The sequence below is a fragment of the Dysidea avara genome, chromosome 1 (genome assembly GCF_963678975.1).
Source record: "Dysidea avara chromosome 1, odDysAvar1.4, whole genome shotgun sequence".
Classification (NCBI taxonomy): Eukaryota; Metazoa; Porifera; class Demospongiae; order Dictyoceratida; family Dysideidae; genus Dysidea; species Dysidea avara.
The window spans coordinates 1,379,920-1,406,884 of NC_089272.1; the positions used below are offsets into that span (position 1 = coordinate 1,379,920).

General features: G+C 38.6%; 2 protein-coding genes across 2 annotated transcripts in view; both read right to left on the reverse strand.

Moving 5' to 3' along the window:
• The window catches only part of LOC136252321 (uncharacterized), a 300,257-nt gene that overhangs the window by 138,908 nt on the left and 134,384 nt on the right, over nucleotides 1-26,965 (reverse strand). The window lies entirely within an intron of this gene.
• Nucleotides 617-3,077, reverse strand: LOC136241473 (E3 SUMO-protein ligase ZBED1-like). The gene is made up of 4 exons (XM_066032693.1): nucleotides 2,066-3,077; nucleotides 1,468-1,975; nucleotides 1,074-1,414; nucleotides 617-706 (listed from the first exon to the last, which is right to left on the reverse strand). The coding sequence occupies exons 1-4, from the start codon at nucleotides 3,059-3,061 to the stop codon at nucleotides 617-619; spliced, it is 1,935 nt and encodes a 644-aa protein (XP_065888765.1). The 5' UTR covers nucleotides 3,062-3,077.

Below are 26,965 nucleotides of genomic sequence, written 5' to 3' on the forward strand. Positions count from 1 at the left end.
TCAAATCCATACACTCATCATAGTATCCAAGAAAGGCAGTGTGGCCATATACCATACCATCACTTGGCTTACCCCAGGAGTCCCAATACTGTGCCATTAACTGGGGATGTGTTGCTTGAAGTGTTGACAGTCTCTGAATTGCTGCTTGACATTTACTATTCACATCAATGTTGGGTGGAAACATTTGCTGTGAATTATCAGTTGAACTGCAGTTTCCAATAGTGAAAATTAGAATTAGCAGGTATAACAAAACTGTTGGAATCATTGCTATAGACAATACTTGGAATAAACCAAATGCTTATAAATTTTAAAGCGAACTTAGATATTGCACTGAACTACAATACAACCCATAGGCTACGTATATACATACAAACTATAAATGGCTTGACATTTGGTTTTAGCAAAATCTGTTTGACATTATAATGCATTAATAATTGCTACAGAAACACTCATTAAAATGAAATACATATTATTAACCAGATCTGTGAAAAGAGGTCCTGTAGCCTTTTCAATTACAGGTAACCTATAGCTTGACTTATACAGTACCATCCTGAATTTTGGTCACATTATACCCTAACATACCAGGTGTAAGTTTATGGTAATAGGTTAGAAGTTATCAGTCAAACTTAGAAATCGGAAAAGCTTTAAGATCCCTCTTCGCAGATCCAGTCACATATTGGAAGTATTCCAATATCTCATATTTAATCTAGGGGTGGGCGGTATTGATCAATATCATACCACGGTATTTTGATTATAAATATTGCGGTATTACTAAATACCTACTAAATATGTACAAGCAAGATACTGACTATTATCCACAATTAATGTTTAACTGTGTTTCTTTTTCTTTTTAGGATTTAGAATGCAGTTGAACAAGTTTTAATTATTCACAATTATAATGTCATACTGTAAACTGTATACAATCACAATTAACAATATTATTTGTCTTGATGAGTTCTATAAGGTTGATAAGCTAGTCTTTCATCATCAAAAAGTTGTACAATAAAAAGCTAATACTTTTATAGATGCCGAAAAACTTACAAGTTTTTTGATAAAAAGACTAGCATATCAACCTTGTCAGGTTTCATAGTAGCTCTGAACGGTGAGACAACATTTCCTGCTGTGCTAAACAGCCTCTCTGATGCCAAACTGGTGGCACAAACACACAAATACTTTTGTGCAAGCTTTGCAAGTGCTGGAAAGTTAAACTGCTGCCTTTTCCACCACATCAGTGGATCCTCTTCAAAATCTAGCCTGTGTCCTGACAGATATCCATCTATTTCCTTCATCACGATCTGTCTATGCTGCTCTTCTTGATTGACAGGGGAAGCGTGCTCTTGTTCTTGTTCTCTAATCCTAAACTCAAAGTCCTTGAACAAAGTTCCAAGGTTACGTTTCTTCTTGGGGCTGATGGCTGGAGAAAAGAGTGTGCAACTTCTTGTGTTCTAGATGATTCTGCTCTAGAACTATTCTGCTGTACTTCTTGTAGTTCGCGGCAAACTTCCAAAGCATCATCAGTCACTTTCTGCTTAATGGACATCAACTCAACTTCTTGCACATGTTCAAAGTATTTTACCTTGAAGTGAGGATCTAAGAATGTAGCTACTTGAAGAATTTCATTCACGGTGTCATTTAATCTGCTATAGCGGCCTTTGATGTCATCAACAATACGATGCTTGATATTCCTAGTTAACGCTGTATCTTCAGCACCTTCCTTCAGCAAGTCACTTTCCAACAAATACAGCATTGGGATGACAGCTGACACTGTAGCATACTGCTCCCCTGATAAGATGTCTGTCAAGCCAGACAGTGGTGAGACTGCACTATCAATTGATTCCAGAACATCAAGGTCCTGCCAAGTAGGTACCAGATGGCTAGTAGTGCGGTCACTGCTCAGCACTAATCTGATAGGCTCCTTCTGTTCCAAAATTCTTGATACCATTTTTGACATTGAACCCCACCTGGTAGGGCAGTCCTACAGGTAAGAGAAATATTTCATTTTTTAATTTGTACAAACATGTTTGTACAAACATTGAAACATACTTCACATGTTTGCCTTACTTACTGCAACTAAGGAATGCTGCTTGACATCCATGTTAATCTGAGCTTTTGTCAGTTCCCTTTTCCTCTTCCAGCTCATTGAAAAAGAACTGACAATTTTCCTACACACACCAAGTGCCCGACTGCATCGACTGTCATCTTGCACAGCTTTAGTGACAGCAAGGTGTAAGTTGTGGCCAAAACAGGGAAGCCTTAGCCAGTCCAAGATCCTCGCAGCAGAAATGATGTTGCTACCATTGTCTGTTGTAATGCAAATTTGGTTAGCAACATCCAAGCTCCAAGTCTCCAATGCTGCTTTCATTGCTTCTGCCAAATTAGCTCCTGTGTGATCCTCAGGTAAGTATTGGGTCTGTAAGCACTTATTACACAGCTGCCATTCATCATTGATGTAGTGTATGGTGTAGCTGATATAAGGTACCATCCCCACACTTGACCACATATCTGTTGTTGATGACAAATGGCTTATTGAGCTAATTTCTTGCTTAACTTGCTGCTTCACGGTGGCATGGAGGCTTGGTAAAGCTATTCTTGAAATATGATTGTGACTTGGAATGTCGTAGCGTGAATCAAAAGTTTTAACCATTTTTCTAAAGCCAGCACCTTCGACGGTGTTAATAGGTAAGCAGTCTTTGGCTATGAAATAAGTAATAGAATCGCTTAGTTCCTTCCATTTCTTTCCCTTCCGATCGTATGGCTGTAAGCGGACCATCGCTTCTTGATAAGTAGGTTGATTAACCGGTGGAACGCATCTTGCTCGTCGTTCAGTGGAGTCCTCCTTAGCTTTCACTGCGTCCATAGCCTCTTTGTACACTGTTGAGTGATTATTCTTTAAATGTGAAAACAAATTCGAAGTGTTTCCATGTTTAGCCAACACGCGTTTACGACAAAGACGACAAACGGCACTTCCATCGTCAACCACTCTCCCATCAGCACCTTTCTCTAAACCGAAATAATCCCATGCTACACTCTTCGTTCCGGTTTTATTAACAAGTTCTGCCATACCATACAAGCAACTAGCACCAGCTGGAATAATACGTATACCATTCGAGAACCGGTTATTTCCGGTATTCTAGGTATATCGGTATGCGGTATTTTTAAATGTTAAATATTTAGTTAATCGGTTTTAAAAATATATTGCACAACAACTAAATACCGGTATACTGCCCACCCCTAATTTAATCTCTACCTTATTTATGTGTGACTGGATCTGGGATAACCAGATCCAGTCAGATATAAATACAGTGATAGCCAGTTAGATTTTTCACCATGAACACAATACACGAATACACCATTAACTCTCACTGCCAAAACCAAGCAAAGTTGACTGTTTTTTTTTTGGTTTGCAGCCCAGTGGCCAGCTGTACAAGGTTATGATGGAAAATGGGGTGGATAAAGTCCTATACTGCAGATTTCCTTTTGTGTTAAAAAAAATTGAGCCCTTGATACCCTTAACTTTGTCTATACTTGTTCCCCTTTAATTCTGAAAACAGTACTTTACCCTCCTGTCATTTCACCTGCCAGTTTGATTGAAACATACTTGATACATTTAACCTCAAAAAAATCATCAGATCAAAGCAAAGGGAAATTTGGTGAAAGGTAACACATTGGTATAGAATGTTTAAAAATTTGTATGTCTAGCTTCAGCTATTGGTAAGCTATAGCACTCTGAATACTTAAATAGTTCTCAATACTTTCAAATAAACAATAAGACTGGTTTTCCCAGAGACAGGCATATACTATACTGATATAGCAGGAGCTTATAAGTGCCGAAGGCACATGATTAGAGATCGTAGCAGTTGATTGGATAAGTGTATAGTTATGTCATCAAAATAAAAAAGCACTAAGATAAAAATTAACTAAAACAAAAAAGCCTTGGGGCTGTAAAAAAAGGGTGCTGCCAAGCAAAGTAGGATCAATCAAACAAGCTTATTCAACATGACTGGTAAGAACAAGGACTGATATCAAGTTGCGGCCAAATAGATTGGAATATTACCCTGATCAATCTATTAAACAATTGGTAAGAACAAGGACTGATATCAAGTTGTGGCCAAGTGAATGCAGTATTACCCATTCTCTTTTAAAAATCACGCACTACAAAAAAAACAAAAAAACGGTCAAATGACAATTTAATAACAGTTGCATGTGTATTTGCTCTAGTTTTATTATATAGCTATAGCTAAATACAAGGAGAATGGGTAATACTGCATTCACTTGGCCGCAACTTGATATCAGTCCTTGTTCTTACCAGTCATGTTGAATAAGCTTGTTTGATTGATCCTACTTTGCTTGGCAGCACCCTTTTTTACAGCCCCAAGGCTGTTTTTGTTTTAGGATATCACACATTTTTGTCACTGAGCAAGACCAAAAAAATTAATGTATAAAGCAAATAGCTAGTTTCATACAAGCCACCTTTGGATATCACAACAGCTTCAACAGTTATTGTGTGTACTACATCATAGATTGGGACATGAAGTGGCAAAACCAAGGAATGTAGTTTGGTACAAGTAGATAGGTACTTGTCAGTGTTGCAACCTCAGTAGGTGGGTCACGGTATGGCTTCTAGGCACCATTAAAATCATCAGTGAACAGATAGAGTAAAGGCCATTTCCTGGCAGGTGAGAATGTGCCCCAAACTTCTTATTATACTGGATTGTCCCTTGAAATGCACAAACAAAGCTGTATTGTGGGCTGCGTTAGCTACTTCAGACCCATTATTAAATAACAACTGAACAACAAACACTTATGAGAATAGCATGGCGATAGCAAGTTCATTGAGGTTACTACACTTCACCTAGCGTTGATGTTTACAGCCGAATTTGCACCAAGTTCACTGACTGTAAATACACGCTATTGTAGTTACAGGTGTCTTAATTTAAGATAGGGTTCTAAAAGACCGCAAAATAATTAAATCAGCAATTAGCGTAGACAAAGTTATTATCCTGTGAGCGCACGTATGGAAATTAACACACCACGTCCCAGAAAAGCGGCAGGTCATAATTGAGTGAAACTACTCCATATGTTTAATTACATATCAAAGATTGTCCCATGAAGTGCAAGAGTGAATGAATCAAACTTTGAAGAAAATCGCTTATGGTGGCTCTTGCAAGAGAGGTGGAGTTCCAAGATTTGTACTGAAGAAACTTAACTAGCCAAAGAACTTGTGATAGCAAATCCAAGGCTGTAGAACTATCACAGTCTAAGATATGAGTAAAAAAAGGGCGGCTCGTGCTAACGAGAGGAGAAGGAGAAGAATACGACGTTTTCAGCAAAATGTCATGTGATGTTACTAAAATATAACAGGGATTACTTACTTAGTAATACGCTTATATAACAATATACCAAAGGTTTTGTTGTATCATAAGGCTTTTTTTTACAAAAGTATAGTTTTAAAGGTAGGTTTTTGGTGTGCATTTTATTAGAGTTAGTCGTTCGTGTAAATAACTCACGGTAGTCATGCGCCCATTGGCCACGTGACTCGCTACTGTGAGTCTTGATAGTCACCAACTTTTGTGATGAAAAAACAAAAAAAACAAAAAAAAAACAGTATTCTTGTGAAAAAGAGTGCGGCCATCAACAACAGATTAGTTTAACAAGTTACGAATTTATTGATACTACTATCACCATATAGAGTCATTCCATTCCAAATCAACAAAAAAAATTAACGCCCATTGAAATTTCCTTGAAAATTGGCATGCAATTTGGGTTCATAGAGAAACCACATCAGACCAAATTTTGGTCTATTTTGATTACTCACCTCTGAGATATGACAAGATAATTGTTGGCAACATTTGAAACTATAAATTATACTCCATCATTTAAACCATCATAACTTTGTGTGCATTCGGTGTAGAGCTGTGCAGTTTGGTTATTGCAAATCATACAGTATGATAGTACTGTATAGTAGGGACCACAAAGGAGTAGGCGTGGCCCACCCAAAACCAGCCTCACTTTTTCGAGATGACGATGAGGTAGTATTGGTTAGACAAAACAAAGTCCAAACAAGCTTTCAAAATGCTTTTTAAACAAGTTGCTACAGAATTTAAAAAAAAAATTATTTAACGGAATTTTTACTGACTGAGTAGTACTGGCTGAGTAACTGACCGATGCCTTTGTACAAGCATAACTCAACAATGGTTAAGGCTACGGGCTTTATTTTTTCACTGTTCGACATCGCTTTGGCCTGAGAGGTGCCTTTTGGCATACCACAGTACACACAATGCAATCTTCATGGGCTTACCAGTGTTCTCCTTTGTGTCTCATTCATCTTTGCTGACAGAGAAAAGTGTCGATTTGGCGGTAGCACAGGGTGGCTTCCTTTTACAACAGAAATCGTCTGTATTTTTCATAGTGGTTACTTTAATTGAAGAGGTGCTTTTCGAACAGTTTTTGATTCATACTGCTGTGTAACGGATTGAACATAGTTAACAATGAAGCGTAATGGATACTTCACTTTTCAGATAATTTATATAACTGGGGGGTGCCCATTTCTTTCTTTTGATGTGTGGTATGCATGGATTGCAGGGATGCTTTTCAAACAACTCTTGGTTTTTAATGCTGTGTAATGGGTCTACCACAGCTGACAATGAAGTGCAATGGATATATTTCACTTTTCAGATGATAATTGATATAAATGGGGTAAGCGGCACCATTTCTTTCTTTTGATGTGGTATGCATGGGTTCATTAGTCATAATAATTATTTACAAAAAAAGTTAACAAACAAGTACACACAAAATTGAAAAATTTCAACTAGAGTAGGGACCATAGCACATCGATAAAAAAAGTACTGAAACAAGCTGGAGTATATAGTGCATGATATTAAATCATATGAGAAGTGTTATATCCCTACTGTAACAGAAAGCACAGTAGGGATATAACACTTACTATGATATACGTAATACCATGCAGTTTGTTTCAGTACTTTTATCAATGTGCTATGGTTTCTACTCTAGTTGAAAATTCCAAATTTTTTTGGTGTACTTGTTATTAGAGTTAGCATAGTTGTCAATTAATAAATACTCTTAGCTTCAGTTATCGAAGCTTTAAGGAAATCTTCTTTGGCTTGTAACTTTTGCTTTAAATTATTTGTTGGGTAATTTTTAACGTTCTTCTTAGAGAGTGGACACAGTTGAGACAATGTTTGATGGTTGAGGTGAACCATTAGGGATGCTGGGTTTCTCTTAACAGTGAACTGTGGAACTAAAGTTTGAATAGCAGCATAAATTTAGAAATGTGGACCATACTGTTTCAACATCACTTCGATGATAATATTCATGAATATTGCAATTCAACACAAAGTTATAAATACCTTCCCAGTCAGCTTTCGAGTAATTGTGAGCGACATAGGAGACTCGCTGTTCCTCATTATGAACTAATGGTGGCACACTAAAAGTGATAATAAAGTGATTTAATGAGAGACCTTGAGGGTGTACCTCAGAGACTATTGATTGATTGATGGAAAAAAACAACATCTAGGATGTTGCCATTAATATGATGTTGGTTTATCAACCAACTGCTCCAAATTTAATTCAAAGACTTTATCACAAATATTAGAAGAGAAACCTGAGTAACCTTGATAGTTTTCCCAAACCACATCAGGTAAGTTGACATCTCCTAGTATCAAAAGGTGTTTATGACAGGATAAAGTAGATAAGCATTCAAGTAAGGTTTCACGATGAAGTTGGTATTTGAAGGCACATACAACACACAAATGATGATGATGCCATGTGTAACTTTCAAAACAATGGCTTCCAAACTTTGGTGTTTATCCAACAGTTTTTTTGACAAAATTTGTCTTCAGAAAATTCTTTAGTTTTCTGATAGACCAGCTGCACAGTATAAAATCATAAAAACTATTTAAATTTATGTCACCACAAAGCTGACTTTGGAATTGATGCTGAATGGAATTTCTTTGCAACATCACATGACGAGGGTCCTAGTGATGGTCTAGGAGGCACGAACCAGCCTTCAGCGACCATATGACCACAAAAATAACAATGACATGGCTACTGTATGAATGAACTTCTGAAATATCTCAATGTATTTTTCTCTTATTGTACATCTGAAACAGCATAAGCTTTTTTTATAAGGTAGGTTTTAGAAGTACAGAACCATCTTAGGGACACAAAAGCTTCATTGTTTTATTCCTATTTCTAAAAACACCATATCTACAAAGGTATATTTAAACTCTGATACCCAGAAAGAGGGGAGGGTTACATTATCTGAAACAACAGAGTTAACATTAGAGGAAATCAATGGATTTGTCACTGTGGTGGAGAATAATCAGTGGTGGGTTGCCTGTATACTTTGAGTGGAAGAGAGCAGAAAAATAATAGTTAACTTTCTGAACCCTCAGGGTCCATGTCATGCTTTTAGATAAATCTAACCCTTTAAAGCAACATGTTTTGTCTGTTCCTAAAAAAAATATCTAACAACTTGATCCTAGAACTGTCACAGGTTGTACATACACCGCAAAACAAGAGAGTAAGTATTCTACATAATGACCAACTTAAGACATGGAAGAAGTGTAACAGTTCAACTGATTAATGCATACAGAAGTGCTGGTGTTTGATAACTATTGAAAATGTATTTCCAAATGAACTATAAGAACAACGATATACTGTAGTATCAAACATAACTCATGAAGTAAAGTTCATCCCAACTTTAAACTCACAATAGTTAAAGACATATGTTGCAGCTAAAAGTACACAAAAAAATGAATTAATTATAATATGCGTTTTTTGAATAAGTCAAGATCAAAGAAAAGTTATGTAAAGTTTTGCAACTTCAGTGAATTAATGCTCTATTAGAGTATGTAATACAGTCCTCAATTTCATTGATATACAGAGCACCTTCAGAATATACTTGTATGGCACTTGGTAATGTACATCATATATATGGACCAATGGTATCAAAGCCATTCGACCTACATATTATTTTTCCATTCTGTGAAATGATCACATAAGGCCACTTATTGTTAATTTTATGTTTCAGATCCCCCTCCCGCATTTCTTTGCTGCACCGCCTAAATTTAGTCATTATTGTGATGTCATGTCTAATTTTCCATTATTTTTTGTATTTAAAACTTTTTGTAATGCTTTCGTGCGAGTTATTCAGTTAGCTAGTAGGCATGGCTTCGAATATCGTAAATGTTATTGTGTTCTGCAAGTCGACAAACAGTACTTTGTTGCCTTGGCAAATTGCCAAAATTCATCCTCCTTCTGCTACTTTTCGTTCCTTTTTCACTGAAGTTATTTCCAAGACGAAATGGCGCCACGACATGATGGAACAGTAGGAAGCATTGCAGAAGTTTTTATTGGTAAAAGAAAGGACCTGTTAGATTTGGTGGATCCTGATCTACAAATTACTGAGGTTACTCCTACCTTTGGCCAATTTATCAAGTACTACATGCGCGATCGATCTGCTAGTGAATCTGGTGTGACAACAGTGACGTCAACGGTGATTCAGTCGAATGGTCAGTGCAGAAATGCGTTTCAAATCATGATGGCAGCACAAGCCGAACTCTGCAGTAAACAGTTACCAGATGTTAACCCAAATCCTCGAAATGGAAAAGAAAAACTTAGAAACGACGTTCTTTCATTCCTTGCAGCCAAAGGATGCAAGTGGAAAAACAGTTCAGAACTGGATTGTCTTACACTTGTGGTGCCTTGTTAGCAGACCTTCACTTGACTGGTAAACTTTCAAATGTACATGTACGAGATTTAAGATGCTATGACCCTATGGAGAAATTGTACTACTCATCAGGATGTAATGATCAAGTCTGCTACTACTGTAGTTGTACCAACAACTTGCACACCGTAGGAAACTCATATCCCATCTGCACCTCTAGTAAGAAGTCGAAAGACCCTGTATTAAAGCGAACTAAACTTTCATTAATATAGGTCTATGAATGTACATTGTACAATTTTATATGTTTTATGTATGACACAATTATTGTCTTTTAAAATACATGGTATAAATAATGAATAATGAATAATGAACCTCCCTCCCGCCTTGCCATACAGCAAATTTCCTGATCTGAAACATAAAATTAACAATAAGTGGCCTAACTGTACAGTAATTAAAAGGCCAATGTATACGAAACGGCACAATTTTGGCTTGTACATCGATAGTTAGGCTGGTAGAATATAGTCTGAAATGTTTTCTCGGCTACACGACAGCTTGTCAGATGATTAAACAGGCACCTGGTAACAATTGCTATGTAATCCTTTAATGGTTATGCTCTGACAATCCACCTGGTTGTGACACATGACTCAAGTTATTGTTAGGGCTGCACCGATTCTAGTATTGGTATCAGTATCGGGCCGATACTGCTGTTTTCATGAATTATTGGAATCGGCCATTATGTTGTTGCAGATACTGATTCTTATCACGAGTGAGAATAAAATAACGTTCATTTGTATTTGCTTATTTTACTAGCACAGTGGACGCCTAAAAGCATCAATTATAACACTAATAAGCTAACTACCAGCAAAATTACTGATCTATGCTGAAACCTATGTGTGAAAAGGCTTTGCTGAGATAAAGATCGATATACTCTAATAGAACAGTCAATAACTCTAATAGAGCAATCAGGTAGAAGTGACCGTTTCAGTATTAGAATATTTTGTTTTCTGTTGCTCTTCGTGTTTATTGGTTCCTGTAGATTGCTTGTGATTGGCAAGAAGATTATCACATGTAGCGGACACTACCGTAAGAGACGAAAGTTTGGAGGGACTAAAGTTTGGCGAATTTGGCGAATTCGTAAAATTCGCCAAACTTTAATTCGCCAATTTTAGCCAAGTGCCAGCTGCGGGTGTGAACACGTGTTAGCCGGCTAGTTGAGGTGTCAGCGATGTCTATTCTGAATTACTTTAAGCTTAAAGAGAAGCTCAAAACTATTGATGATCAATTACCTCGTCCAGATGGACCCTTGAATAAGGAAGTTGGGATTCCTCGGTTAACTATTGTTTCTGCCAATGTCGCGGTTCGTTCAGCGATCGCCTCTCAAGGCAGTTCAAGAGGGCCGTATCTCCATTTAACTCCAGCCCAGAAGTTCCAAATTGGAAAGAGAGCTAGTGAGCATGGAACTACTAACGCACTGCGTTATTACAAGGCGACTTTTCCAGACCTACCCGAGTTAAAGGAAACCTCGGTAAGGAGGTTTAAAGACGCCTATAGAGAAAACCTGAAAAAACGGGTGCGATGTGATAATGCTGATGAACTAAAGGAGCTACCTAATAAAAAAATGGGAAGACCACTGCTGGTTGGTGAAGACATCGATCAACAAGTGAAAGAATATTTGAAGTTCTTGCGAAAGAAGGGGTCGGTAGTTAACACTGTTGTTGCAATAGCTGCAGCAGAAGGAGTCATAAAAAGTATAGATGCAAACTTGTTGGCATATGATGAAAATGGGATTCGTGTCAATGAAACAGGTATTGAGCTAACCAAATCATGGGCAAAGAGCTTGCTACATCGTATGGGGATGGTGAAAAGAAGAGTCAGTAGCAAGGCCAAAGTTGACGTTGAGAATTTTGATCGCATAAAAGAAGGATTCCTGTTGGATATACAAAATGTTGTGTCCATGGATGAAATTCCTCCTGCCCTAGTGATTAATTGGGACCAAACAGCAATTCAATATGTGCCCACTTCATCATGGACCATGGAGGAGGAGGGAGCTAGAAGAGTCGAGATAGCAGGGAAAGATGATAAGAGGCAAATTACCGCTGTTTTAGCTGGCACTATGAGTGGCGAGTTCCTACCTCCTCAGTTAGTTTATGAGGGCAAAACACGTCGCTGTATCCCAAAAGTAAGCTTTCCAAGTGGTTGGGATGTTACTTACACTGATAACCATTGGTGTAACGAGTCTACAATGAAGGATTACATACATAAGATAATCTTACCATATGTGCAGAAAAAAAGACAAGAGCTGAAGCTATCCTGTGACTATCCTGCTCTAGTTCTATTTGACAATTTTAAAGGCCAGTGTACAACCAACATTCTTACCACCTTAGATAACAACAACATCAATGTTCTTTTGATCCCTGCTAATTGTACTGATTGTCTGCAGCCCCTTGATATAAGTATCAACAAGCCTGTCAAAGAATTTTTACGAGGTAGATTTCAAGAATGGTACTCGAAGCAGGTGTGTAACCAGTTGAAAGGAGAGGAAGAAAGAAGTCCTATTGATTTACGTCTGAGTATACTAAAGCCATTGGGAGCAACATGGATGATAGCTGCGCATGAATACATCGCTAGAAAACCAGACATTGTCAGTAATGGCTTCAAATTTATGAAGGACATTTTAGATGTATGTTAGTAACAAAACTATAATCCCACTTTCATGAGCTATTAATCTGTTTGTTAAATTAGTGTAATATATTATCAACAATGGTGATTACAAATAAAGTTAAAAGTATATGAAATACATTGTTCAGTTATTTGCATGGGAACAAAGAAAAGTGCTCATTTTTAAAGCAGGTTACAAGGTGTGATCTCATCACATCTTGCTTCAGATTTTGCCTGCTTGGGTTATGGCCCATTGCTAGAGCTACACCAAAGGCTACAGCATAAACACCGCAATCTTTAGTACCTTCCTGTTTCCTGCATTGCATCATCTTCACTGTTGGCACCTCACCATTGTATGTAAAGCATTTCTCAACAGTGATCAGGGAATTCTTATCAAGATAGCGGAACATGGAATCGTAGACTTTAACAGTATCACAATTTGAGTTTATAGTGGTTGCCACTATCCAATGCCTGCGACTTGGACAATAGATGATCTGTATCCTGTTTGATAGCGTAGTGGTGGTAAGATTATAAGGCCTATCTTTATCTTGTAACAAAGTGGAACAAAGCCCATTGATATGACCAAACTGCTGCTTTAGAAGTTGCTGCGCAAAATTTATTTCACGATCACTCAATTCTTCTCCCATCAATAGTCGCTCCTCATCAAAGCGGGCTTGTTTTTTTGGAGGAGAGCAGACAACTTCTTCTGGAACAATAACCTCTTCAACATGAGAATCTTGACATATTCTATTAGACATTGCTGAAGTATTAGATGTATCTTCAGGCTCAATTTTGATTAAGGTAGTTTTCTCTCCAGAGCTTGTCGGTTCATTGGTGTCTACAATCTCATCTATTCTTGTCTCTATTGCTTCGACCACATCTGTTGATGGGCTTTCATCATGGCATGTTCTCGACAAAGAGTCAATAATGCGCTTATGCAGTTGATCACACTTTTTGGCATCATTAACACTGAAAGTATACCGACATGGCACCTCCAATCCTCCTTGAGGTAAATCCGATGAGTAACGCTTCGTTCCAGTAACAACACATTTTATGTTCCCACCACCCCTTATGAACGACGAAGACAATGGAGATATTCTTCTTGGTACATGGCCGACAATCTTCCTCTCTCCTGTTATAAGCTTCTTGACAGCCACTGCTGACGGATCGTGCGTATTTCCAATCTCTCTTTCGCAGGGTAATTCTTCTCCAATGATAGGGTTTGGCCATATTTCTTTATACACGTGGTAACCATGCACCTTTGAATCAACAACAAAGTAGTAGCGTATAGCCATTTCACGAGACAAGTCACTTCTACCGCACGTGTTACCACGTTACCCGCTAGACATAGCGTATACTATATTTTCCAAGGTAAGGTGAGTATACGATATATGTGTTGGCGCGCGCCGCTATAGAGATGAATTCGCCAAACTTTCTTTCGCCAAAATGTTTAAGGGCCTGATTCGCCAAACTTTAGTCCCTCCAAACTTTCGTCTCTTACGGTAATTAGATAACTGGAGTAAACAGCTGTTGATTTCTTAGTTAATTGACTGCTAATCACTACTGGTCACTGGTGTTTAACTACTTACTGTTACGCGTTCGTTGCTGGAGTTAATTCGAATACTATTATTAACATGCCGTTCGAAGTAGAGAGTTTCGCAGCTGGAAGTCTTTAATAGCCTCAAGAAGGCTGAATTGTTGCTAGTCGCTCAACATTATAAGCTGTCAGTCATGTCGTCGATGGGTAAGGGAGAATTCAAGAAGATAGTCTTAAGTTATTTAACCGAGGAGGAGCTCCTGTCCGAAGAAGAACTGGAAAGAGCAAATGCAAGCCGAGAAGACGTTCTAGAGCATAAGAAGCTTGAGCTACAGGAAAGAGATAAGTCGATACAGCTAAAGTTAAGGGAGCTAGAAATAAGGTAGAAGGAGCTAGCAATAGAATACAAGGCCAAAGAGATAGAATTAGAGAAGGCTAAGAGTAAAGTAGCTACTCCTGTAGACACAGAGGCAGTTGTAGATGCTGGAAAGCACATTTGTTTTGTACCGCCTTTTCAGGAAGTACAGGTGGATAAATATTTTATGCATTTCGAGAAAATTGCTGCCAGCCTAAAGTGGCCAGAAGACATCTGGACAGTGTTATTACAAAGTGTATTAATTGGAAAGGCCAGAGAGATTAATTCAGCCCTTCCTGTTGAGCAGAGTGCCAGGTACACAATAGTTAAAGAGTCTATTTTGAAAGCGTATGAGCTTGTTTCCAAAGCATACAGACAGAAATTTAGAAACACTTCAAAGGGTAACAAACAAACTTTTGTTGAATTTGCTCGGGATAAAGAACGTCTGTTTGACAGATGGTGTGCTTCCCAGAATGTCGGTGGAGATTTTGCAAAGTTAAGGCAATTGCTATTGGTGGAAGAATTTTGGAATTGTTTGTCTAATGAGGTCAAGACTTACTTAGATGAGCACAAAGCCGAGACACTCCAGCAAGCTGCTGTTTTGGCAGATGAGTATACGTTGATGCACCAAAGAGTTTTCTCTCCTAAATTAGAAGCTATAGACCCAAAGAGCCGTTCATTACCTCCCAGTAGGAACAGTAATGGGCCTGGCCAAGGTCAAGGGGGTCGTTATAACCTGAGGAATAATGATTAAGGTGGCGTTACCAAGAAGGGGAACAGATTATTTCCTGGACCTACCTGCCATTACTGCAAGTGTAAGGGACATGTCATGTCCGAGAGTTGGGCTCTAGAAAAGAAAGAGAAGACCCAGAAGGCAGATTTGGTGGTTATGAAGCCGGTTGTCAAGGAGACTCAATATCCTGCTGTAGAAGCGACTAATGAAGAGAACGAGTTTAAACCTTTTATTTGTGAAGGTAGAGTATCACTAGTGGGGATGGATGGTTCCAGTAGTATTAAGATTTTGAGAGATACTGGTGCCAGCCAATCACTATTGGTGAAGGATGTTTTACCTCTGAATGAACAGCCATTTACAGGCAGCAGTGTTTTGATCCAAGGGATTAAATCTGGAGTGGCGAGTGTGCCCTTGTACATAGTGGACTTACAGTCAAGCTTGGTATCTGGACCAGTGATGGTCAGGATTGTAGCCTTCTCCCAGTCCATGGAATCTCCCCCAATCCTTGGGAATAACTTAGCTGGTGATCATGTTATGGCTGATCCATGTGTATCCCCCAAGCCTTGTTTGAGTGTCGTATCAGATGACAGTGGTATTGAGATGTCAGAGGATTTTCTGGCCTGTGCGGTCACCCTAGCCATGGCTAAGCAGATAGAAGCTGAGAAATCTACGATGGTTCCAGTGTCAAGTAGTGAGAGCCCAATATCCGGTAGTGAGAACCAAATGTCTTGTGATGTACAGCAGCTTCCAGAGATGGGCAGTGACCTGCCCAGTGATGAGAACAGTGATGCTGGCCCACTACTGACTAGAGAACAGTTGATTAAGGATCAGCAAACAGATCCTGAGTTACGAGCCATTGCACAACATGCAGGCGAGGAGCATGAGGTGAGATAGTCCAGTGGTGTACTTTATGAAGGATGGAGTTCTGATGAGAAAGTGGAGATCACCAACTGTTCCATCATCAGATGAATGGGAAACAACCTATCAGATAGTAGTACCACAGAACTGTCGGATGGAAGTGATGAAGCTAGCTCATTCTGGTCCTCTGGCTGGACACTTAGGAGTAAGCAAGACCTGCAGTCGAATCCTGTTTCATTTTTGTTGGCCTGGAATCAGGAGTGATGTAAGAAAATTTTGTAGAGAGTGTCATGTGTGCCAAGTGGTTGGAAACCCTAACCAAAAGAATCCTATAGCCCCGCTGAAGCCTATACTTATATTTACTGAGCCATTTTCTAAAGTCATGATAGACTTTGTTGGCCCTTTGCCTAAGACTAAGGCAGGTAATCAATATTTATTGACAATTATGTGCACCTCAACTCGTTTTCCTGAAGCTGTTCCTCTGAGGAACATTAAGGCAAAAACAATAATTAAGCACTTGTTAAGTTTTTACCCTTTTTGGTCTCCCACAGGCTATTCAGTCAGACCAAGGTTCTAATTTCATGTCTGGTCTTTAGTAGATAATTGTGCAATATAAATATGCTAAAAAAGTACTATAGCCCATCTGTGACATCTGCTAAACAGCATTCTACAAAACCTGTAGCTGTATCTGTTGGTATGGAAAGCACTGTTAAGGAGGACACCATTCGAGGTGAACTCGGGCTTACAAATTCCGATGTTCTATCCAACTTGGATGAGAAACTGAATCACTTGCCTTTGAATGAGCGAAAGGAATTAGTTGCACTATTGGAAGAGTTCAAAATATTGTTTCCAGATACACCAGGTAGAACCACAGCCATACAACATGATGTCGATGTAGGTGATGATACTCCCTGCAAACAGCATCCTTATCGTATGAATCCATCAAGATTACAACATTTAACAAAGGAAGTAGAATATATGCTACATAATGGTATCATTGAACCTAGCTCAAGTGAATGGAGCTCACCCTGTGTATTAGTATCAAAACCCGATGGAAGTTATCGTTTTTACAAAGATTTTAGATGTTTCAATGCTGTAACTGTGACCGATTCCTATCCAATTCCATGGATAGATGACTGTATAGACCGTATTGGACCAGCAAAATTTGTCAGTACACTTGGCCTATTAAAGGGATATTGGCAAGTACCTCTCACAGAACGTGCCAAAAAATTGTCAGCCTTTGTCACCCCGAGGATTCTACCACTACAAGGTAATGCCCTTTGGCATGAAAAACGCTCCAGCCACCTTTCAGCGGCTTATCAACCAGTTACTGCAACATCTAGACGGTTGTGAGGGTTATATCGATGATGTAATTGTGTATAGTGACACATGGGAAGAACACCTCTCACGCCTTCGTGCACTCTTTACCACTTTAGCAGCAGCTAATCTAACAGTCAACCTTAAGGAGAGTGAGTTTGGCCATGCTCATGTCACATAGGGTATGTAGTTGGTCAAGGTCAAGTCAGGCCAGTTACGTCTAAGGTAGATGCAATTCAAAACTACCGTGTTCCAGTTAACAACAAAGAACTGGTACATTTTTTAGGCATGGCAGGATATTATAGGAAGTTTTGTAGGAATTTTTCTGTAGTGAAGAAACGTGAACCTTATGTGTGGTCCCCTGTTTGTCAACAAGCATTTGAATGAGTAAAAGCTATTTTGTATTCCAACCCTATACTTGTAACCCCAGATTTTGGCAAGCAATTCAAGTTGGCTGTGGATGCCAGTGATGTGGGGGTATTCTTCAACAGGAGGATGATCAGGAAATTGACCACCCAGTGTGCTATTATTCTACGAAGTTTGATGAACGCCAAAGCAAGTATTCCACTATAGAGAAAGAAACTTTAGCACTGTTACTTTCGTTAAAACACTTCGATGTCTACCTTAGTTGTACTGTGGCTCCAGCGAAGGTCTATACTGACCACAATCCTCTAGTCTTTATCAATCAGATTAAGAACAGTAACCAGAGACTGATTCATTGGCGTTTGGCCCTACAAGAGTACAACTTGGAGATCCATCACGTCAAGGGTAGAGATAATGTTATTGCTGATGCTCTATCAAGGGCTATATGTGACCCAGTCTGAGAAAACCGGGCTTATCGCCTATTTAAAAGTATCGAGAAACGCCGGTTTTAAGTATTTAGTGTGTTGTAGCTTGCCAATGGTTGAAGCTATGTGTACCAAATTTTCACACGTTTTACACCAATTCCTTACCTTCCAGAGCATCCACTGTGCAAGTAGCCAACAACTAAGTTTCCTGCTATTTTAGATAGTTTTTAAATCGAGGTTGACTGTATCAGGCGAGCTGCAAATTGGGTGGGAGGCGGGGGGCCCTGGGAGGCGGGGGGCCCTGGGAGGCGGGGGGCCCTGGAAGGCGGGCAAGATGGCGTTCAAAAATTGAAAAGGAAGGCCAAGGGATGAATTAGGCCAAGTTTTGGGCCATTGAGGTCTCAAAACTGGCTAATATGAAAGGAAATTCACAGCAGAGGTACTCATTTAACACCACAGAGCTGTACAGCCACATACAGTCATCCATTAAAGCCACACACCACACGTATGGATCGCCATTGGGCCTGGGAAAAGCAGCCAGAAAAACCAGACGACTCAAGTCTAGCTGATTTTGATTGTGGAATTAGATAGTTTATTCATGTAGCTTTGTATCCTGGGTGAAAAATCAAATCTGCTGACATGGGCGATAAGACCGGTTTTCTCAGACTGGGTCACATATGAGGAACACGTTGTGTTTAATTCATTGTACATTAGTGTTTTACGACACTTAGGCTAAGGCTTTATTTCCTTCCCATTTTCTTTGTGATATGTACGTACTTTAGGTATTAGCTACTCCTTTTTGTATCCATGTGTCTGTAATTTTTTTTTACTGTACGCACGTGGGGGGAGCTTTGTAGGGGGGAGTGTTGTGGTTGTATCATGATTAATAGCTAATAACGAGTGATTGAGGTGAAAACGCGGCGGAACATTGATCCTTCGCCCTGAGTCCAACCGTGCCCGTAACATCACAATTTAATTAGGAAGCCAACTCCTATGAACCTGTCCAGATGGAATATAATTACCAATCCACAGTATGCTCTTTGTCAAACTCCCCAACCTACATATCTTGACTGGGTGTTCTGTTGCTCTCATTCAGGGTAGGTATACCTGGAGGCATGATTCAGTCTTGCAGATTTTCGTTCACTGGCTTCAAAAGCATTTACCAGAATTTTTTAAACTTTATGCTGACCTTCCAGGTTAGCTTGCCTGTGTCAGCCCTCCTAGCACTATCCCCACCAAACTTTCTATCAGACCTGACGTGGTCTTGCTTTCTAAGGATTCCGTCTACCTGTTTGAGCTGACCATTCCCACTATTACCCAGCAACACTTATTGGCTGCAAGAGCTTGGAAGGAAGATAGATATGGCTCTTTATTGTATCATCTTCAATGCACTGGATTAGTTGTTGATCTTATTTCTATTGAGATAGGATGTCTGGGTCAATTTATGCCAGAAACACTTGCTCAAGTGGCCACTGCTTGTTGTGTGTCGAAGAAAACTGTCCAGTCACTGTTTGAGTAGGCTGCTCGTATTTCCATCTCCTGCCCTTACAGAATTTTCAATTCTACAACTTCCCCAGAGTGGGATCTATTGGACCTCTTGATCTGAACTTTGTTACTGTGTAGTTAATTTTGTACTGTAAGTTAAGTAATGTAAGTCTTGCCAGGGCTCCTGCACTGATCACTCTGGCTATCAGTGTATGATAACCCTGAGTCTAGGCCCCTGTTTGCATACTATATATTGTCAGAATAATCAATAAAATGAATAATCTTTAAATTCATCTAAGTTGTTGATCATCACCAGTGACTAGGGGAGATTATTCCACATCTTGGTAGTTGAAGGGCACACTTACACAAGCAATGCTGAACATATAGCTTTATAATACTGCCAGATTGACCCTACATCTTGAAATTCGAAGAAATCCAAGAAATTCGCAAAAATCTTGAAAATCCGTAGAAATCTTAAAATCCAAGGAAATCTTAAGATTTCAAAGTCTTGTACACAATTTCACTGGATTTTTGCCTAGTTGTGTAGTGACATAACAATATTAGAACTTAAGGGTTTGGTGGCATTGACTCTACTTGAGGTAGGTGTTACTATAGCAAGGAATTTTACGACATCTTTAGTAAATGACCGTGGAGATGTTGGCTTCTTTTTGGGGATCTCACCGATCATGTCAGCAGAAAACATCCAGGAGACTGTTATCCATATTGTTATTAATGCTGGAGAAAAAAAATTAAAGTTTAATTTAAATACTGTAGTAAGTAGTGATTATTATGATGTGTGTTTAGAGGTAGATGGTGAGAGAGAAGATGGTAGATGGAACTCTGTGACATTGTTCAGAATTCCAGGAGACTCTGACAATAGTAATGTCTGACAATAACATTGCCAATAGTCAGGTAGCTAAGAACTTTGTATATACTGGTCACAATACTTCATACTAGTGACTAGTATTAAGTTCTTAGTTACCTGACTATTGACAATACTATTGTCAGAGTCTCCTGGAATTCTGAACAATGTCACAGAGTTCCGTCTGCCCTCTTCTCTCTCACCATCTACCTCTAAACACACATCGTAATAATTATCACTAGTTACTATAGTATTTAAATTAAACTTTAAATTAAATTTTTCTCTCCACTCCATAAGTAGCAATAATGACGAAATGGATAACAGTCTCCTGGATGTTTCTGCTGATATGATCGGTGAGACCCCCAAAAAGAAGTCACGGTCAGGATGTTGTAAAACACCTTGCTATAGTAACACCTAGAGTCGATGCCGCCGAGCCCTTAAGTTCTAATACTGTTAAATGAAAGTAATCAGATTTTTCACTACTGAATCTCTGCTCATTTAGTACTTCTTTGCACACTTCTGTAAGGTAGGTCTGCAATCTGAAAAATGAACTTTTACAAATTGATCCCCCTACCACTGTGGAATGACTATCCAATTACTAGATCCACTACGAAACTGGAGGCACGATTGTTGTCATCATAGAAATATCGATTTTAGTATCTGACGAAATGCAAAATTTATTTTCAAAATTTAGTGCTCCACACAAAGGACCGGATGAAACTTGCTACTTAGTATCCTGAGTTGTTGTAGTTAAAAAGTACACGCAGTAATAAACAAATAATTTGTTGGGTGCCCAGCACAGGGTTGCTTTCTTTGTGAAAAACAGACAAAGATATATGAAATCAAACTGCCCTACCACTCAGAGCAAGAAGAGCCAACTCTTCTTCATAGTATTTCAATATGGTTGGATGCATAGTTTGTCTATGCTGTTAATCTGGAAAAGATCTGAGACTTTTCACCATCTTGGTGATGAGCATCAAAATTTTCTGCAGCATTACAGAATTATATCACCCTTACTTTCCATTTCCGGTACTTCTGCACTGCAGTTACAACAGTAATCAATTATTGACTAGAACAATGGCAAAATATGTCTTGGACATTAGGTATCAGCGGCTGTCACATATTAGTTGGTCCACAGCTTCCATGCGTCGCTCTAAGCTCTACACCATGGGAGGCAGCTAAATCATCCAAATTTGACTTCACAGATCACCCTACATCACCATAATGTTGCAAAATATCCCAAAATATACCGAAGAAAGCACAAAACCTTTCATTTTCGATTTAAGCTAGGTGGAGCTCCTAGTGAGCTGCTGGTATACAACATCATATGAAATCACAGAAACACCAATTGCTACTACTACCAAATACTCTGGACTATCATTTATCATCATTCTAAACAAAATTAGGTGACTGGTGTGGCATCAGAAGGACATTGAGAGAATCCAGTGCAATGACGCACGAAATTTTGATGCTCTTCAACCAGATGGTCAGAAATCCACTGTGAAAAAAGAGGAATATATGATGGTATATCTAATGGCTTAAACTATACAAATAATCTCAGTATAGTCTTGCATTATACTAACTATCTTATATTTTAGTATAAATCCCATCTTATATTATGGGAAACAGATTATACTTTAGTTTAATACACATTCTTTGTATGGCTTTGTTTACTTAACTAAATGTGATAAATTTTTAGCTTCACCATCAGATCTCATTATTGTCTCATGTTTAGCTTCACCATCTCATTATCACCATCCCATGTGACTTAAGATTTTTTTTTACTGTACCAAACAAAGTCATGTTGATTTTACCATAAGTAGCTACACTTCTGTTAATCACTATATCTAGCTACCTATAGCTTCAGTTTGTTGTGATAATTTCATACGCACATATTTTCATATGGCAAAGCATATAATACAAGAAAAATGAATTATTCAATCTAAGAGTCATACAAATCTAGATTTTCTTGCACAGTTAGCACACCTGCAAAACTTCGTAGTAATGCTTGTCTAAAATTGAAGGGGGCAGTGGTGTGCGCATGCGTAATAGATGCAATTAAGTCGCCATCTTTGTCGCTATTGTTGTATCAGAGGTTGTAAATGTGAGTGATATGACGGTGTCGCTCGGACGGTGTATCTCGCGGAGAGAGTGTGCGCGATCGGCGCCATCGTCCAATGAGCTACCATGATAGTTATGGACCACAACTGTACATCCCTGCTGGCCTGTCACAATAGTGGTGAAGTGGCGCGGCCAAGTGGACAATTCCTTCAATGGCAGCCATCAAAAACAGCTCTAGATGAGTAAGTAGTAGACTAAAATGATAGCTTGTACGATAAGTTTAGCCGTATTAAATTGTTTATTGTGTATTGTATGACAATGGCCTGCAAATGATTCAACTTTGGTGTTGCTGTGTACGTATTACATGTTTTATATCCTGTTATCTCAGCTTATGGCGGATGACGAGTGGACACAGTTCATCAACCATCAACGGTAAGAGTATGCATGGTCTGCTCTTATGATTTTGTATTTTTTCTCTTCAGATGTACAGTTTCTTGTCGAACCTCTTGGTTCTACAGGTTGTCAGTGTACAACATCTGCAATGATAGTTTCCTTCAATGGCAGCTGCTTCCGTTAAAGAATCCGGTAGCGACCATATGTGGACAGTTTTGTTCTTTTTTCACGGAGTTGTTCAACGTCATCTTCTAATTACTTACAGCTGTAAGTGCATTAAGCCTGATTGTGTTTTTATTCATTTTCTTTTCAGTAGGGTAGGAATTGCAGACTTCGTCTCAGTTCTAGGAGATTCTTCGTATTACTAACATCTGTAAGTAAGTACACTGAGAGTGTCCAGTGTACAATTTACATTTACCTTCGTTTAGGTTTGTGGAAACTGGTCTCATTTCTTCTGGGAACCGGTCTCATTTGTTCAGTTTTTCACTACTTTTTATCAACAGCTGACGGCTGCTACCTCGTCTGGCACTGTAAATGAGTTGAGTGCTTTCAAGAACCTGCTCCATCTTGTTTGTCCTTATTTCACTGACCATGCTCGTATTGCTAACAAAAGTAAGTTCACTGAGAGTATGCAAATTATATTATATTTAGTCTTGTTTCAGTTGTACTTAGTGATTACAAGATTCTTGGACTTGGTTATCAGTGTATCAGATGCTTCTTGTGAGCTTACGTACACGTTAGTCCAACAAAGTCACATACTAAGTGGCTGTTTTATGTCTGGTTAGACTCACTGATAACACCTGTAAGTACACCAAATAATCCAGAATATGAATTATGATTGCCTCCATTTAGGGTTGTGAGGCCTGGTCTTATCAGACTTGTCTTAGTTGTACATGGATTGTCAGACTCAGTCTCAGTTTAAAAGATTGTTACAAACTGTAAGTACAATGATTGTTCAGTATATGCATTATATTTACCATCTTTAATAGAGTTGTGGGACCTAGCCGCCGTTCTACATGGTAATGCTAGGTTTCCAGACAAGGCCTCGGTTTTATGAGATTCTTATTGTTACAAACTGTAAGTCTAACGATTGTCCAGAATAAACGTTATATTTACCATCTTTGTATTAGAGCTGTGGGACAGTTCTACCAGATGGCTAACAGATTGTCATAGAGTTCTACATAGTGATGATAATACAGGTAATTTGTAATGGAACTTGTGAATTGTATTTACTGTCTTACCTGCTGCAGTTGGATAAAGACTGATAAATGATGAAATTGATTTGATACTGTCATGGCCAAGGAGACATTGATTTACAAGCTGTACCTATTGTGGTTTTAACATATTTACAGAATTAAATTCATTACAAATATAATTATAGAAATTATTTAATTAAGGTAGCCACAGATTATAGGAAAGTAAAAAAGTACAGTAGTATAGTAGCCAATATATAGTTGAAATAGGCTTAGTATAGTCTGATAATACACCGCACTATACTAGTGATTTAGTCTCTAATATATGACCATCTTAAATGTATTCAATAAGCTTGTTATAGTAAAGTCCTAATCTATTAATATATACTGTACTATTTCATTCCAATACTAACATAATAAGACTGTTATAGACCTTATTATTCTGAGCTTTTTTCACAGTGATCTCAGATCCTAACAGCATAGACAGACTATGCACCCAACCTTATCACATCACTCTGAAGAAGAGTTGGCTTTTCTTGTCTTGGCTGGTAGGGTAGCTTGAAATTGAAAATTCGTGCTGCGTTTTTATCAAAAGAAAGCAATCCTGTGCCAGGAAGCTGAAAATCATTTACTTATTACTGAGCGTACTTATAATTACTAGATATTATCTAGCTAAGTAGAAGGTTTTATCTGGTCCTTTGTGTGGAGAACAAAGTTAAAAAAATAAATTTTGTATCTCACGAGATACTAAAATTGATATTTCTGTGAAGACAACAATCATGCCTCTGGTTTCATGGTAGATCTAGCAATGGGATACTACCATGAACATACCACAATGGTAAGGGGATTGATTGGTAAAAGCTGATTTTTCAGATTGTGGACCCCACAGTCTGTAAGGTTAAGGGGGCAATACCTTCGCAATCTGTACGTAACTTGAAATCATTTTGTGGTTTGAAACCTGATTTGTGATTTGAATTGTATTTGTGATTCGAAACTTCATGCGTGATCGCCGTAGTGTGATTTGTGAGGTTATTACCGGGTTCTGTAGGACAATAGCTCATGATTAAAAACTTTTTTTTGTATCATTGTGAGCTTGTATTGTTTAGAAATATGTTTTTGAGAGTGCAGTTTTCAAGCAGTTTTAATTATGTGCATGGGCGTAATTGCTCCAGATTTGTTTGCATTGTGATTTTGTAGCTGAAGGCCATACATGATTTGTAGAAGTGTGGTGCCCCTCCCCCAGTGTAAGATAGATTGCTTCCATCACTGCTCGAACTTATACCACTGCAAATTGTCTCTCACCAAGGTGGAGTCCTTTCAGAAAGCTTTGAGAACTTATCTTTTTGGTTAATTTCTGTGCTTGTTTTTAGTATAATGTAAACTATGTAGTTGTGTGTTATGCATGTTGTTTGTACCTGTGATTAATTGATTTATATTTGTAGAATTTGTTTCCTTGCTGGAGTGTTACATACACAACAACAGCAACAATCGGTGGCGGAGGAAGTAGTTGATATGAGGGGGGGCTGACCAGGGGGCGGATAAATGAACTGAGGCACTACATTGTCTCTGGTTTGGTAAGGTGAGATCAATAAAAAAAAAAGGTCACAGCGAGCTGACAATAGCTGCCCACCTCACCAGCTATACATTTATAGCTGATAAACTACATAAAAATCCTTACATAGCTCACTAAACACCGCTCTAATACTGTGACTGTTCTATTAGAGTATCTCGATCTTTATCATGGTTTCAGCCCCACTCCAAGAAGGATAATTTTGGCGTGATATCATTCTGAGGGGGGCTTCAGCCCCCTAGCTCCCCCCCTCTTTTCCGCTGCCTATGAAAACAACTATATACATTTAGTAAAATACACCACAACGGTGGATCCAGGATGGGGAATTTGGGGCAAATGACCTCTCCCCTGCCACCTGTGGAGGAGCCAGCCATGCTTCTGATTAATATACTAAACTTTATGTTAGGCCAAGATCAGTTTAGCTATAATAGTCATGAAAATATGCATATTTTACTAGCATTTATTACAAATTCACCTGAAACCAAAGTCAAACTAGCTGTGAAATAGTCACCCAGCACCTTCGTGTGTACTAAGTGTCTCTAAAGATAACTATATTGTTGCTGTTGTTTAAGACATTCAGATAGTCTTGCGTGGCCAGACTGCTTTTTTCTCTTTGTCATTGGGTAGGGAGAAAAAAAGTCTGGAACAGTTCAAATCCCACAATCGTCTTGACATGTCATGAGGCTACATCACAAGTACAGTAGGCTGCAAAAAAAAGTTTACGTTTTGTAATTGTAATTATGGTGTGATTACTAAGTAATTACGTATGTTTGTACTGTAATTACATTTTGACTGTATTCCATAATTATGCAAAAAAGTAGTTTTTCACCAGCCATATTTACAATATATCCATAATTACCAATAGAGCGTAATTCGTAATTATGCTTTTGTAATTATGCTTAAGCTACTACAGCGTAATTGCAATTACGAAACATAAAAAAGTTTTTTTTCAGCCTACTGTATGCAACCCATGCGCTTAAACTCCATTGTAATAAGACTACCACAGCACACACAATAAACGAAGAATTAACTTACCTGAACAACTAACAATCGATTCAGTCTATCATTGCGTTTAGATATTGATTGGTTTATAAATACGTGCTTGTAATTGATTGACGCAAGCGGCTACTATTTGAAAATGCATCACGTTTCTTTGGTTAACACCACCCAATTATCTGGAGAGTGCCAAGACTAGTATAGGATTTGAACTGTTCCAGACACTTTTTTCTCCCTACCCGATGACAAAAACAAAAATAGGGGTCTGGCCATGTGAGACTAACATTCAGAGCCTTTTAAACAGCTTTTAAGACTTCACAACCCATCTTGCTAAGGCCAAAATGGCAAAAATCAACAGTGAGACACTTAAGAAGTAATTATTTGCAAAAATGCAGTAACTAACAGGCTCTCCCCAACCACCTACAACTTAGCCTGTTTGTGCCCCTCTCCTTGCTAGCTCCTGGATTCACC